The sequence below is a fragment of the Melozone crissalis genome, unplaced genomic scaffold (genome assembly GCF_028551555.1).
Source record: "Melozone crissalis strain CALT ecotype California unplaced genomic scaffold, PUWL_Pcris_2 ptg000106l_1, whole genome shotgun sequence".
NCBI classification, from domain to species: Eukaryota; Metazoa; Chordata; class Aves; order Passeriformes; family Passerellidae; genus Melozone; species Melozone crissalis.
Window position 1 is genome coordinate 3,218,510 of NW_026535883.1, and position 13,809 is coordinate 3,232,318.

Genomic DNA, 13,809 nt, shown 5'->3' on the forward strand with positions numbered 1-13,809 from the left:
CTCAGCTCCTTGGACTTGTGCTTGGAGGAGTTGGAGCTGCACCTCTGAGACAACAAGGAACCTGAGATCTCTATGGAACCTGAGATCTCCATGGAACCTGAGATCTCCGTATCATTTTGGGAGTAGCCACATTCCCACCTTTTCCTGGCAGTGAACATTTCTTGCTCCCCAAATGGTTTTCAGTCTGAATTGCTGGAAAACCACACACTCAGCTGTGTTTATTTGGTAACACTGTGTGCAACCTATGGTTTTCACTGATGGCTGTTTTACTGGTAAGGCCAACAGTTGGCAGATAGATTGCATTAAAAAAAGGCAAAACTATAGGAAAAAAATGCCAACAAAAATAATAATTCTCTTTTTACCTGAAAATAAGTTTAATTTACATGATTTTATGTTTGGTACATAAATCTATTTCCCCTAAAATGGAATTTCTTGGGGAAAAAATAGATTTTTTAATTTTTTTTTTTCTATGAGGCTTACAGACAATATTTGAGAGCTGCTTAAAAATACGTACTTAAACCTCTGCAATGACATGAGATAGGCAGTGACAACCTCATTTGCTGCATCCCTGGGGGTGAGGCCAGGCTGACCCCACCGCTGCTCTTCAGGGAGCTGCAGCCGCCGGGTTCTGCACCCTCGGCGCCGCAGACAGACGGACGTTGTCCCTCCCGCTCCACATGGTGGACACGGCATTCTCCATGGAGTTGTCAGAGCTGAAGTAGGGAACCCTCCAGGCACAGCAGCACTGCAGCTTCCTCACCTCGCAGCGGAACGTCTTGCTGAAGACGTAGTAGATGAAGGGGTTGTAGGCCGTGGAGGACTTGGCAAACAGGCAGGGCAGCAGCGTCACCACGGGCTGCAGGGAGTCGCTGGAGTTAAAGATGGACCAGAAGCTGGTGGCTGCATAGGGAGTCCAGGAGCTCAGGAATCCCACCGAGATGAGCACGGCCATCTGTAAGGGAACAGAGCTCATTGCAGCTGGACAGACAGGGCTGGATGCCTGTGGGACACACCTGAAGTGCAACAGCCAAAGCTGTGCTTGCTGGGCCCTCGTGACAAGAGAGACATTGAGGGGCTGGAGTGTGTCCAGGGAAGGGAACTGAGCTGGGAAAGGGTCTGGAGCACACGTCTGATGAGGAGCAGCTGGGATGTTGGGGAAGATGAAACAGGAAAGCCTTATAAATATGATTGCCTGGCAAAGGATTTTGAGAATATAGAAACTATAAGCGAGATTGAAATGAAAGCAAGCTTTGAGATCCCTCAGTTACTGAACAACAGGAAAACAATGATGTGGCCGGACTGAAGGTGATCCCCTTTTGATGAATCAACATCCTCTGCTTGTAGACAGGTCCAAGGGTCAGAGCAGACCCTAGAGCTTAGCAGAGGGGGTCCAAAGAGGAGATTTTAGGGTTTAAAATGTAACACAGTATGGTAATATAATGATTCTTATAGCCTGTATGTAAATGCTATAGGATTTGTATCTTGTACTAGATTGGTTAGGGAGAATTAGAATATTCAACACAGAAGATTTATTGTATTGTAATGAGCTCCCTCTCTTACACTTTTTGCTCTCTTACCCTCTCACTCTCTCACCCTCTCATCCTCTCTTCTCTCAGGCCTGCTCTGAGCTGTGGCTGGCAGCTCCCAGCAGGGCCCTGCACCCAGGCCCTTTGCAATAAACCCCAAGTTCCATGACCTGGCTTCAGAGATCTCTCATCTCTGTCCATCCCAACTGTCCTAGCCCTGATGCTCCTACACTGGGGGAGCTCAGCCTGGAGAAAAGGAGACTCAGGAGGACCTTATCACTCCCTACAACTCCCTGGATGCTAGAGCAAGAGGAGATGCCCTCAGGTTGCACCAGGGGATGTTTAGATTGGATATTAGGGAGCATTTCTTCACAAGAGGAGTTGGCAGTCATTGGGACAGACTGCCCAGGGCATTGATGGAGTCACTGTCATTAGCAATATTAAAAAAAAATGTGTTGCTGTGGTGCTTAGGGGCATGGTTAAATGGTGGACCTGTCAGTGCTGAATTAATCGTTGGACCTGATGATCTCAGAAACCTTTTCCAACCATAATGATTCAGTGATTCTATGACTGGCCTCTAGAAAGCTTGGATCAATTCTGCTTTTCCACAAGAAATTAACAACTTCATTTCAAAGTCCATATTTGGAAAAGAAATAATATATTAATATTAATAGGTTTAAATCCTGTTTCCACACAGAATTTCTGCATAGGTCGCTAATCCCATGATTCTGTGAGCTGTGCATGAGCAGAGCCAGCTCTCTGCCAGCTCCTGATTACTGCACACTCTTCCCATCACAGGGATAACTCACCAGGGTCAGCTTCTTCTCCAGTTTGGCTGCATTTGGGATCCTGTCAATATTCTGGATCTCTTGGTATGCCTTATGAACCTTCCAGGCAATCCCCAGGTAACAGGCCACGATGGTCAGCGCAGGCAGCACCGTGCACAGGAGGAACATGCTCAGGATGAAGGAGAAACCATTGGAGGAGTTGTGGAATTTGCTCCAGGCTATGGTACAGGAGATGCCAAAGGGCTCAGGGCCGTAGTAGCCCCAGCCCACCAAGGGCAGGATGGCCCAGAGCAAGGAGTAGAGCCAGATAAAAGCAATCAGGATGCAGACAGTGCTCTTGGTGATTTTGTTACCTGCAAGAAAGAGGAAGAGCAAGCATGGATGGATCCCATCCCAGCCACAAGGGAAGTTATTTTGTCATAATTCTCCTTAGACAGAAGGATGGTGGCTCCAGACTCACCTGGGCTGCTGCTGCAGGTCCCTAACCTTGGGGCATCTAGAGAAACAGTGTCAGAGGATTGGGTGAGACCTGAACACAGCCCTCAATGCTCATCTGGAGCTTTGTAAGGCAGGGAGCTTTACCAGATCAATTTCACCTTAAATGTGCTGTGGTCCCAGCCCGGGAATGCCAGAAGAATATTCCTTCCTTTTAAATTCCAGTGTATCTGCTTGGATACAAATAGGAAGGGAAGGCAGTGTGGTCCAGGAAACATTTGTGCTCTCCATTTCCAGGTAGTTTCACTTGGTAAAAGTGAGAAGTGAAAAACCTCACTGTTTCATACAGAATTTAATCAGGTCCTTCTGGGAACACCAGGATTTGATACTACACTAAAAGTTGAGGCTTATTCTGCTGTTATATACCTGATAATCGATGCCACATTGCACAAAGCACCTCTCAGAGCAGCCCAGCCCGAATACAGCAGCACCAGGTGACAATATAGGTGTCCTAGGGTGACGTTATGATGCTTGTATTCCCATTCATGTGTTCTCTTTATGCTGGATATTATGTTCTGTGACTTTAAGACCGGCTCTGAACAGTGAAAGTTTTGTTTGGGTTTTCTTATCAGCCTGGCAGAACACACAGACAGGGCAGTACACAGTGCTGCTTTTGCTTTTCACTTTGCTCTTTCGCTTCTGCTTTGCTTCTTCTTGCTTTTGCTTCTGATAATAAGCTACTTTAGCTAAACAGTCCAAATTTCTTCCTGAAGTGTTTCTCCTTTGTCTTTTTTTGGCCCTACTCGAACCTGCTCTGGACTGGGACCTGGGAACACCGAGAGTTTGCACCCTGTGGCTGCAGCAGCTGCCCCAACACAGGAGGGACTGATAACAGAGTGACCACTCCCAGAGAGAATTTCTGAATTTTTCATCTTTTCAGAGCAGTGAAAGAGTGGTGTCATCCAATATTGTTCATTTTGTGTGCTGGGGGTACTGTGCCTGTTAGATAAACAGGTTCTTTCCACTTCTCCCCCAGGAATTCTTTCTGAACCAGTTGAGGGGAGGGGCTGAGTGGGTTTGCTTTCTGGAGGGGCCCCAGTTTGGAGATTCTCTACCAAATTTGCCCTAAACCAGGACAACAGGTGATTTACTCACTGTTGGATTTGGATGAGTTGGTGACGAGGAATCGAATCACGGCCATGGCACACAGGGTCATCATGCTGCAGACCCCGAAGAGGAAACCCATCAGGGCATAGTAGACACAGGAGGTGTCTCCCCCCAGCCAGGCGTGGCTCCAGGCAGAGGCAATGGCCAGGGGGTACATGCTGAGGGCCATGCCAATGTCTGCCACCGCCAGGTTCACTGTGAGCAGCTCCGGCGGCTTCAGCAGGGACGAGCGTCTCACAGCCGTGGCAAGGACGGCTGAATTCCCAAGGATTGTCAGGATGGCTGAAAGGGAAGGACCAGCACAGACAGGAATATCACACGGTTAACAGACCTGGGAAATCCACTGGAAGGATGTGAAGTGCCTGAGAGGGGCTACAACGGAGCTGAGGATGGACCTCTTACAAGATTATGTAGTGATAAGGGGGAATGGCTTTAAACTGGAAGAGAGCAGGTTTAGATTTGATATTAGGTGTTCTTCCCTGTGAGGGTGGGGAGGCCCTGGCACAGGGTGCCCAGACAAGCTGTGACTTCTCCATCCCTGGAAGTGTCCAAGGCCAGGAGGACAGGCTTGGAGCAACCTGGGATAGTGGAAGGTGTCTCTGCCCATGGCAGGGTTTGGAATGTCCTGTCACTGCCTGCCCATGTGAAAAGTCACTTTCTGTCTTTTTTATAAGTTCCCTTTAAGTGCTGGAAGGCCAAAATGAGGTCTCCCTGTAGCCTTTTCCAGAGAGAACACCCAAGCTCTCACAGCCTGTCTCCAGAGCAAAGGTGCTTCAGCCCTCAGAGCATCTTTGTGGCCTCCTCTGGACCCACTCTAGCAGCTCCACGGATTTCTTGCACTGAGAAAGAATCTCCTCCCTTCTCCTTTCTGCTGAAGCACTCCAGCCTTCCTGGCCACCTGTCCCCTGCACTTCCCAAAGCCTTGCCTCTGTGTGACCTCCCTCACCTCCAATGGAGCCCCAGCACTGGGCTCTGAGCTGCCTGGCTGGTGCTGCCTGGGCAGCTCAGAGTCCTTGCTGGTCCCTAAAAGTTAGCATGGCTGTTCTGGGGGTCTCTGAGAGCAGTGGTGTTGGGGGAGATGAAACAGGAAAGCCTTATAAATATGATTGCCTGGCAAAAGATTTTGAGAATATAGAAATTATAAGCGAGATTGAAATGAAAGCAAGCTTTGAGTTACTGAACAACTGGAAAACAAGGGCATGGCCAGCTGAAGGTAATCCCCTTTTGATAAAACAACATCCTCTGCTTGCAGACAGGCCCAAGGGTCAGAGCAGACCCTACTAACTTTCCAGAAGGGGCCCAAAGAGGAGTTTTTAAGGTTTAAAATGTAACACTGTATGGTAATGTAATGATTCTTATAGGCTGTATGTAAATGCTATAGGATTTGTATCTTGTACTAGACTGGTTAGGGAGAATCAGAATATTCAGCACAGAAGAAGATTTATGGTATTGTAACAGGAACCTCGCTCTCTTACCCTTTTATGCCTTTACCCTTTTTACTCTCTTACCATTTTACTCCCTTATGCTCTTACCCTCTCCCTCTCTCATCCTCTCTCCCCCTCTCTTCTCTCAGGCCTGCTCTGAGCTGTGGCTGGCAGCTCCCAGCAGGGCCCTGCCCCCAGGCCCTTTGCACTAAACCCCAAGTTCCTGACCTGGCTGCAGAGATCTCTCATCTCTGTCCATCCCGACCATCCCACCCCGACGCTCCAACAAGTGGCACCATGGGAGTTGTTTAGCCAGGGGCATGCAACAGACCCAGAGCTTGCTTTGCAAAAGGAGCTGTCACACATACATAATTCAGGTGTGCCACAGGGCCTCAAAGTGCTGGTGACAGCAGTGTCAGAAGTACACTCACCAAACAACTCATTTTCTCTCTTCTTTTGAGTGAACATGGTGCTGGAGCAACATTTTGATGAAAGGTTTTCCTGAGAAGGAGTTCTCTAAAGTCAGATGTGAAGAGGGAGACAGGAAAAGATTCTGTGCTGTTCCCTTGTGGCTGTGAATGCAGGAAGGCTGCATTTGCTCACAGGTACCACTTAAAGTGCCTACAGAGGACTTAATAGAGGCACATGCAATAAAATGGAATAAATCTATTGGCATAAGTACAAAATCCTCAAAGGTGTCAAGAGGAAGGCTGAACTGAAATGGGGACACAAATCTGAGGCCCTGTGTCCCTCCATTCCCTTTCTGACCCCACACCTTCACTTGCCACTTCTGGATGCCCTTGAAGGGCTCCTGAGCTCTCAGATCTCTGTGTCTGCACACAGGGATGATGCCCATGGGGGCTTGGCGGGCAGAGCAACCTGAGGCTCAGAGGGCAGAGCTCTCTCCACAGGCTGGGACATGGAAACATGGAACCATGGAATCCTTTGGATTGGAAAACACCTCTAAGATCATCAGGTCCAGCCATTCCCCAGCACTGACCAGGCCACCTCTAAAGCACGTCCCCAAATGCCACATCCACACAGCTTTTAAATCCTCCCAGGGATGGTGACTCCACCACTGCCCTGGGCAGCCTGTTCCTATACTTCACAGTCCTTTCCATGAAGAAATGACTCCTAAAATCCAATTTAAAGCTGCCCTGGTGCAACTCTAGGCAATTTCTTCTTGTCCTGTTACTTGTTCCCTGGGAGCAGAGCCCGATCCCCCCAGCTGTCCCCTCCTGTCAGGAGTTGTGCAGAGCCACAAGGTCCCCCTGAGCCTCCTTTTCTCCAGGCTGAGCCCCTTTCCAGCTCCCTCAGCCCCTCTTGGTGCTCCAGCCCCTTCCCCAGCTCTGTTCCCTTCCCTGGAGTCACTCCAGCCCCTCATTCTGTTTCTTGCAGCGAGGCTCCCAAAACAGAATATCCTCAGGTTTCATGAGGGAAAAAGAACCCAATTCACTTTCTTTGGTAAGAGCCCAGCCCTTGTACCAGATGCAGGAAGCAGCTTTGCCCTCAGAGGTGACACCCAGGCCCAGCCTCTCCTTCCCCTTGACGGGAGCTCTTCCCCTCCATCCCACAGCCTGGCTGGCACAGGGCAGACCCATAACCGTGGGACAGTAACCAAACAGCTGGTGGTGAATGCTGCCACCCATGCCCTGCCCTTGTTCCTAATGAAAAACATCACTTCAGGGCACAAACCTGCAGCCCCAGTGAGTGGCAAAGCTATGGATAAATACAGCACCTGATTCCAGCTCAGCTCACTGCTTTATTTCTGAGTCCCTGCAGGATGCAGTGAACCTGGCTGCCTCACAGGGCTCTGGATCCCTGCTGGAAGCTGTGCCTGGCGTTTCAGTGCCTCAGAGTCCTTTAGGAGACGTGTGGGACTGCAGCGTGGTGGAACACAAACATGGGGAGCTACAGCCCCCAGCCTTTCTTTGCTGCCCCTTCCCATTGTGCCTTAACTGCATCCGTGTATTTGCATTTCTGAGTGATGGGAGCTGACACCCTGACTTGAAAAAGTCCTTCATTTTTTGTAAACAGGAATTTTCTCTCTCTGAGTTGTGCTCTGCTGTGCAGAACAAGAGGAAATAAGAAGTGCTAAAGTCAAGCACTTCTGCCAGAGCCTCAGTATTAAAGCACATGAAAATATAGGCTTGACTTTCTTATGTCAAATTGAGTTTTCAAGAGAGCTGAGGGAAGAAATCTTAGCAAAAATTCAGGTGGAAGGCATGCCTAAACAAGTTGCACTCCTCTCCAAATCTATGAAGGGAGAAAACAAATGCCTGTGTACATGCAAGAAGCAAACAAGGAAGGACACACTTAACTGAAGCCATGGGCTGGTAGCTATCCCCACTTTTATTTCATTTTCAATCTGCCTGCAGCAGGGCAAACAGGCTGCTGCAAAGCCCAGAACTGCTATTTGGACACCCTTTGCTGTTCTGTAGCAGTGCATCCTGCCCAGACACAGCAGAATGACACCTCTCCCACCCAGGGCCAGCCCACAGCTGCTTCTCCTGAGCAGTCCCATGGACTGAGCTGCTCTGGCTCAGTTCTCAGGGCTCAGATGCCACAGAAAGTGACACACAACTTATTTCAAATACTTGTGATGCCACAGAGGCAAATTTGTGCTGGCCATTCTTCAGCATCAAAACAAGATTCCAAATCCAAGAGCGGAGATGAATCCTGGCTGCTAACTAACTCCAGGAGAACCTGTGGGGAAATAATTGCTGCCATTTCCCTCCAGGTTCTGCTGCCTGACCATGGCACAAACAGGGAATCCCTGTATCCTTTTCCCTGGCTCCAAGCAAACCAGCAGGCTGTGAACTCACCTATGATGAGAAGAAAGACCCCAGCTCCATAATCCACTACTGGGTGGAGTTTGGAAATGTACTGCTCCTCCATGGTCCCGTGGGGAGGTGGCTGAAGGTTTTCCATCAAAGGTGAAGGCGCTGCAGGAGCACAGAGCTCGTCCTCATGGTTTGCCTGCTGCAGGTGAGGGCTGGTGCTGGGTGCTGGCAGGGCAGGGACCCTTCTGCTGCCTCCTTGCCTGCCTGTGGTGTGTCAGGGCAGCAGCCTGCAGTGACAGGAAGGGTTTTTCGCCGGGAGGCAGAGTGAGAGCCAGGCAGAGCTGCTGCCAGCGCGACCCCGCCTGCCTGGCTGGCAGAGCACCTCTCCTCCCACCCCTTCTCTCCCACCCTTTTGCTCCTTGGCTTGTCGGGAAGATTCACAATGCAAATCCCCTCAGATGAGCAAAAGCCCAATTGTTCTTCAACCATCAGCAGCCCTGGGAAATAAAGCCAGGCTGAGAAGGCAGGCAAGGGAAGGAAGGTTGGAAGGAAGTTTTGTTTTCCAGCTTTATGGCTGAGTGTGGGAGGCACGAGGTTGGGGCAGGAGGCTCTGAGTGGAAGTGTTAGAGGAAAGGTGTTTGCTGCAGGGGCTCAGCAGGCTCAAAGTCTGCTGGAGGCAGGAATGTCCGAGCTGCTCCAGTGCAGAACTAGAGGATGCTCCATCCAGTGCAGTCTAACAGAAGAGAAGCAACCTCTGAGGTCACTCTGTGACACTCCAGAGATCTGACTTGGCCAGCAGGCACAGGAACACCTCACCTCTGTGTTTTCCTTCTCCTTATAATATCTGAGCCTAAGATCGTCATAATGAGCAACCTGGTTTAGTGGTGGCATCTCTGCCCATGGCAGGGGGTTGGAACGAGATGGCCTTTAAGGTCCCTTCCAGCCCAAACCATTCTGTGATTCTGTGATAAGGGATTTTAAAATTCACAAGAGCATTGAGGCATCTCAGGTGTGATTTAGGTGGAATTTAGGTGCTCAAGTATAGCGGTAACAGCCTAAATTTAGGAATCTGGGAGACTTTAAAAGCCTTCAGTTTCAGCAGGGTTTGTATATCTCTGAGAATGGAGACTCCACAACAGTTGTTCCAGCTCCTTTTTGCTCTAATTCTCACCCAGTTCAGGAACAAAGACACCACCAAACTCATGAAATCCAGCAGCTGCTCACGAGCTGCTCAGTGCAGGTGTCCTTCACTGAGCATTCCTCAGCAGAGGAAATTCAGCTGAAAGAATGTGGGTGGTTGCTGCAATGCTCTCGAGCCATGAGTGTACAAGCAAGACACAATTTAGGAAAGCAGGATATATACAGTGTTAACCATAGCAGGAAGTTCTTCTATCAAAAAGGAATAAGAAAGGGAAGAGGTGATGTCTCAAAAACATGCTCAGAATGGAGAGTTTCAAGCAGCTTGGTCAATTCAGTGCAGTCTGTGCAAGGAAGAGAGGTTAGCATTTGACAGCATTTTGAGGGAGTGTCCTGGTTCTGACCAGGACAGGGTGAATTTCACAGTGGCCAGGAGGGGCATGGCCAGGACCTGGAGGTGATTCCATAGCACCTGGGCAGAACCAGGACAGGGAGAAATGTCTGCTAGTGTAGCAAAAGATGCAAATCCTGTGGCAGAAAGCAGAAAATTGCCACATTCTGTCCCTTAATCCAGTATACAAACCCGTGGTATTGGTAAATTAAACAATGCCAGATCACCACAAGAGGCTGGAATCTGACTGCTCACCTTGCTACATTCACAGAACAGCTCCTGGCACTGATTTGGGCTGGGCCAGCTGGCACTGTCCAGGCACTGTCCTGTCCTTCCCAGGCACAGGTTGGCTAAAATGAGCCCAGGATTGCTCCCCACAAGCAGTAACATCATCAGCTTTGAAAACAAAGTGTTTTGTTCCCTGACACAGATGTTGTCCATGGGTTTTGCTCTTACCCTAAGTGTCAACATTTAGATTGTCAAGGTGCAGCCATTGGATGAGGACTGACTGTTTCAAAGTTCTCAAATAGAGCTTTTAATTCTGATAAAACCCTTTCTTGATAAAATTCCTGGCCTATGCAGTCATCTCACCTAATGTGTCTTTTCGGTGAAACCATGGCAGAGGGCTGAGTTCAAGGAGCCTGATATCACCCAGTCCCAGCCAGATCTCCTGCTTTCCCACTTGTTTCATGGTCCATCCTCTCTCTATTGAAATAAAATATTGCTTTTCTTCAGGCAAGCAAGGAGACCAAGGGCAAGATTAAAACGTTCTGCTGATAATTTAATTGCTAATTATTATTTAATTACTGGAGGCTCCAATGGCAACATCAGGAGCCCGGTCCTCTGCCAGCTCTTGTGGGCACCTTAGATTACACTGTGTGACTCTTTCACGCTGGTTTAGATGGCATTTCATTTATTGTGAAACCCTCAGCTCAGCATTCACATGGGGTAGGATTACATCAACAGCCCAGTTACGAAATGGAAGAAAAGAAAATGAATGATTAAAACCAGAAGAGCTGACGGGTCCCAAACCCAGTGCATTATTCATGTGTACTTTAACAATAGCAAGTTGTGCTCATCACCATCTTCCTGCACATCAGATCAAACCATATGATCTGTTCACAACAGCCCAAGTTAATACATCTTGACAGACCCAGATTTGGGGGTGGGATCATATTTTAGAATTGTTTTGTGAAACTTTTGATTTAATAAAGCAGTCATGAAATGAGGCAGATGAAGGATGAATTTGATACCTTCTCCTTTCTGACAGGTTATGTGAAATTTCAAGCAAAAAATGAACTCATCATGAAACTATAATACATCCTGGATGTAAATATGGACATACATATTAAAATAAGTTCCCATTGTTGGCATAAAACAGGGTATGAGTTGAGGAATTACTTGATGCTTCCAAGTGAGAATGTCCTATGAGTTTATTTTTACTTTCCACAGGGAAAAACATAAAGAATATTCTGAATCTGTAGGAACAAGGGAATTGCTCTGAATTATCAGTTTGCCACTGTGTAGGGGTTCATTTTGAAAGATAAAATGCCTCAATGTGTGGAGCTGTTTGGGACATGAATACTGGGTTGTGTTTGGTACCATATACCAAAATTACTGATATTTCCTGACATGTGGGGAGGGCTACGAATCTGGGTCCTTATCAGAAATGTCTATCAAAAATAGTCCTGTATCATTCAGAGGAGGATGTGACTTTGTTATTCCTGTTTATCTCTGGCTGCTCTGTCCAGATCTTGTCTTTGCAAAGACTCTGAGATCTCAAGTGAGCAGAGAGTGTGCAGTCTGTGGGGACAGGCCCTTTTGAGTGCCCTCTCCTTGCTGCACAACACATCTGCCATGGCGCACAGCTCAGGCTTTTTGATTAAAAAATGCCATCTTTTCCAAACTCCTTGGAGAGGACAACTTCATTGCATTCTCCAGGAATTCCTACAACTTCTTTCCTTTTAAACATTTGTTTATTTCTGCAGTTTTACCTCTGAAGCTCATCTTTGAGCTGAGACCTTTAGCTGAGCTTCTCTAGCTTTCACCTCTATTTATGAAAATCAGAACACCATTTAAGTGGAATTCTCAGTCTCCTGATGAAGTTGTATGTTTTCAACAACTAAATCTTGTTTAAGCTGGCATTTGCAACCTCAAGCACAGTAATTTTTAAATTGTTTTCTTCTGGCTGCCCGCGCTGACTTGCATGTTATTGCCTGAGGGGTTATTTACAAAGTCTAAATTCAGCCTAGGGACACTAAACTCCCTAACTTCCCTTGGCAGGACCTGAAGAATCCACTTTGATCAATACATTTTGCTCTTTTACTACAACCAGTTTAATACATAAAACTTGGGTGTTGGTAAACCCAGTCCAAGTGAGTAACCTGGGTCACAACAACTCCTGCAGTGCTGCAGGCTGGAGAAAGTGTCTGGAAAGCTGGAAAACGACCTGAAGGTGCTGGGGACAGCAGCTGAACATGAGCCAGGTGTGCCCAGGTGGGCAAGAAGGCCAAAGGCACCTGGGCTGTACCAGCCATGGTGTGGCAGCAGGGCCAGGGCAGGGATTGTCCCCTGTGCTGGGCACTGCTGAGGCTACAACTCAATTGCTGTGATCAATTTTGGGCCCCTTCAGGACAGAAAAGACATTGACGGGCTGGAGTGTGTCTAGGGAAGAGCAATGGAGCAGGGGAAAGCTTGTGGAACTGAAGTCAGAAGCTCACATTTAATAAACAAAGTCATTATTTCTTGTAACCATGATATTCATGCTGCAATGGTGAAAAAAATACCAGGTATGCAGTGAGGAAAGTCACACATGGAGTAAAGATGTCCCTGACGTGACAAACCAGCTCTTTTCAACTGGGAAATAGGCTGCCCTCTCAGGGACAATTTTTTTTCCTCCCCAGCATCCCAAATTTGTAATGAAAGGTTCTAATTTGAGTAAACAAGGCAAAGGAGAAACACAGCAGGAGATGGGAAGGGAGAGATTGGAGGTTAATTCAATATTAAAGTACGAAGCACACTACAGTTGTTTCAGAGGTGTGAGAAGACAGACATTAATGCACTAAGAGTGGAAAGGAAATGGCACCATAGGTGCTAAAATAAAATGAAAGCTACTACTGTGTCAAGAAAAGAGAAGAATAAAATGTATTGCCCATGGTATGGAATTTGACATTGCCAACAGCTCATATTTAATATGATGACCATTTTCCCAGACCACAGTTTAACATTGGTATGAACAGCAATAACTCTCATTTTCAAGGGCTCAAAGACAAAACCATGCTCTGTTTATCAGAACATGCTGGATATTGCACAAATAATCACACAGGGACACTCTCTTACAGTTTTTTTCCAACCATTTATTGACCTTGTAGGTTTTGGTAGCAAGCTCCACTGGCTTTTCCTTTGCATTTTGGTCCTGCACTCCATTTATTCAAGATTCATTTGTGTCATTCAAACAATGGGAAAAAAACCCCACAATTTGTAGAATGGAGCACACTCTACCCTCTGAAAAGCCAGATTCAATAGATTGGATCATTTAAGATTCTCCAGTTTTGTGTTACTGTAGCATGATGGCAACAAGGATGTGCTTGTCTGTGATCCTAAGATCAGAGGTGTTCTGGAAGCAGCAAAACAGCAAACAGGACAGGGAGACAAGGGATCATAGTGTGTGGGGTTGGGATCAAACCTGCCCAGATTCCTCCAGCAGCACCGGAGCAGCAAGGCCAGCTCTGCAGAAGTCTGCCCAGCTCCAGGACTAATCCCAGCTCTGCTCCTTCACATTTTTTTCATTTGACTTAGTGCTGATTTGTGCTCACACCTTTCTCTTTTGAATAACAAAACTCAATCCTCTCCTTTTTGTAGGAAATCCATAACCATGCTGAGGGACCATCCCTCCAGCAGCACAGGTGAAACTGGTTCTTCTCTTTGCTCCTTACTTTGATAGCAGGACTAGGATCTCACAGAATGGAGACAGGACAAAGCAGGCTGTGATGGAATGTTTGGGATGCAGGGTGACATGGGACAGCAAACACTGCAGGGCCCTCCTGGACACTGGCATGAGGACACTGAAATCCTCCCAGTGCTGCCTCTAAAAGAGCTCACTGGCTGCAGCTGGTGGTGTTGTTCCTTGCTTCACTGAAGAGGGGAAAGGGGATTTGT

General features: G+C 47.6%; 1 protein-coding gene across 1 annotated transcript; it reads right to left on the minus strand.

The window, feature by feature from the left end:
• Positions 1-604: 604 nt before the first annotated feature.
• Positions 605-8,271, minus strand: LOC128947487 (opsin-5-like). The gene is made up of 4 exons (XM_054291760.1): positions 8,166-8,271; positions 3,905-4,198; positions 2,336-2,667; positions 605-952 (listed from the first exon to the last, which is right to left on the minus strand). The coding sequence occupies exons 1-4, from the start codon at positions 8,269-8,271 to the stop codon at positions 605-607; spliced, it is 1,080 nt and encodes a 359-aa protein (XP_054147735.1).
• Between the last annotated feature and the right edge of the window lie 5,538 nt (positions 8,272-13,809).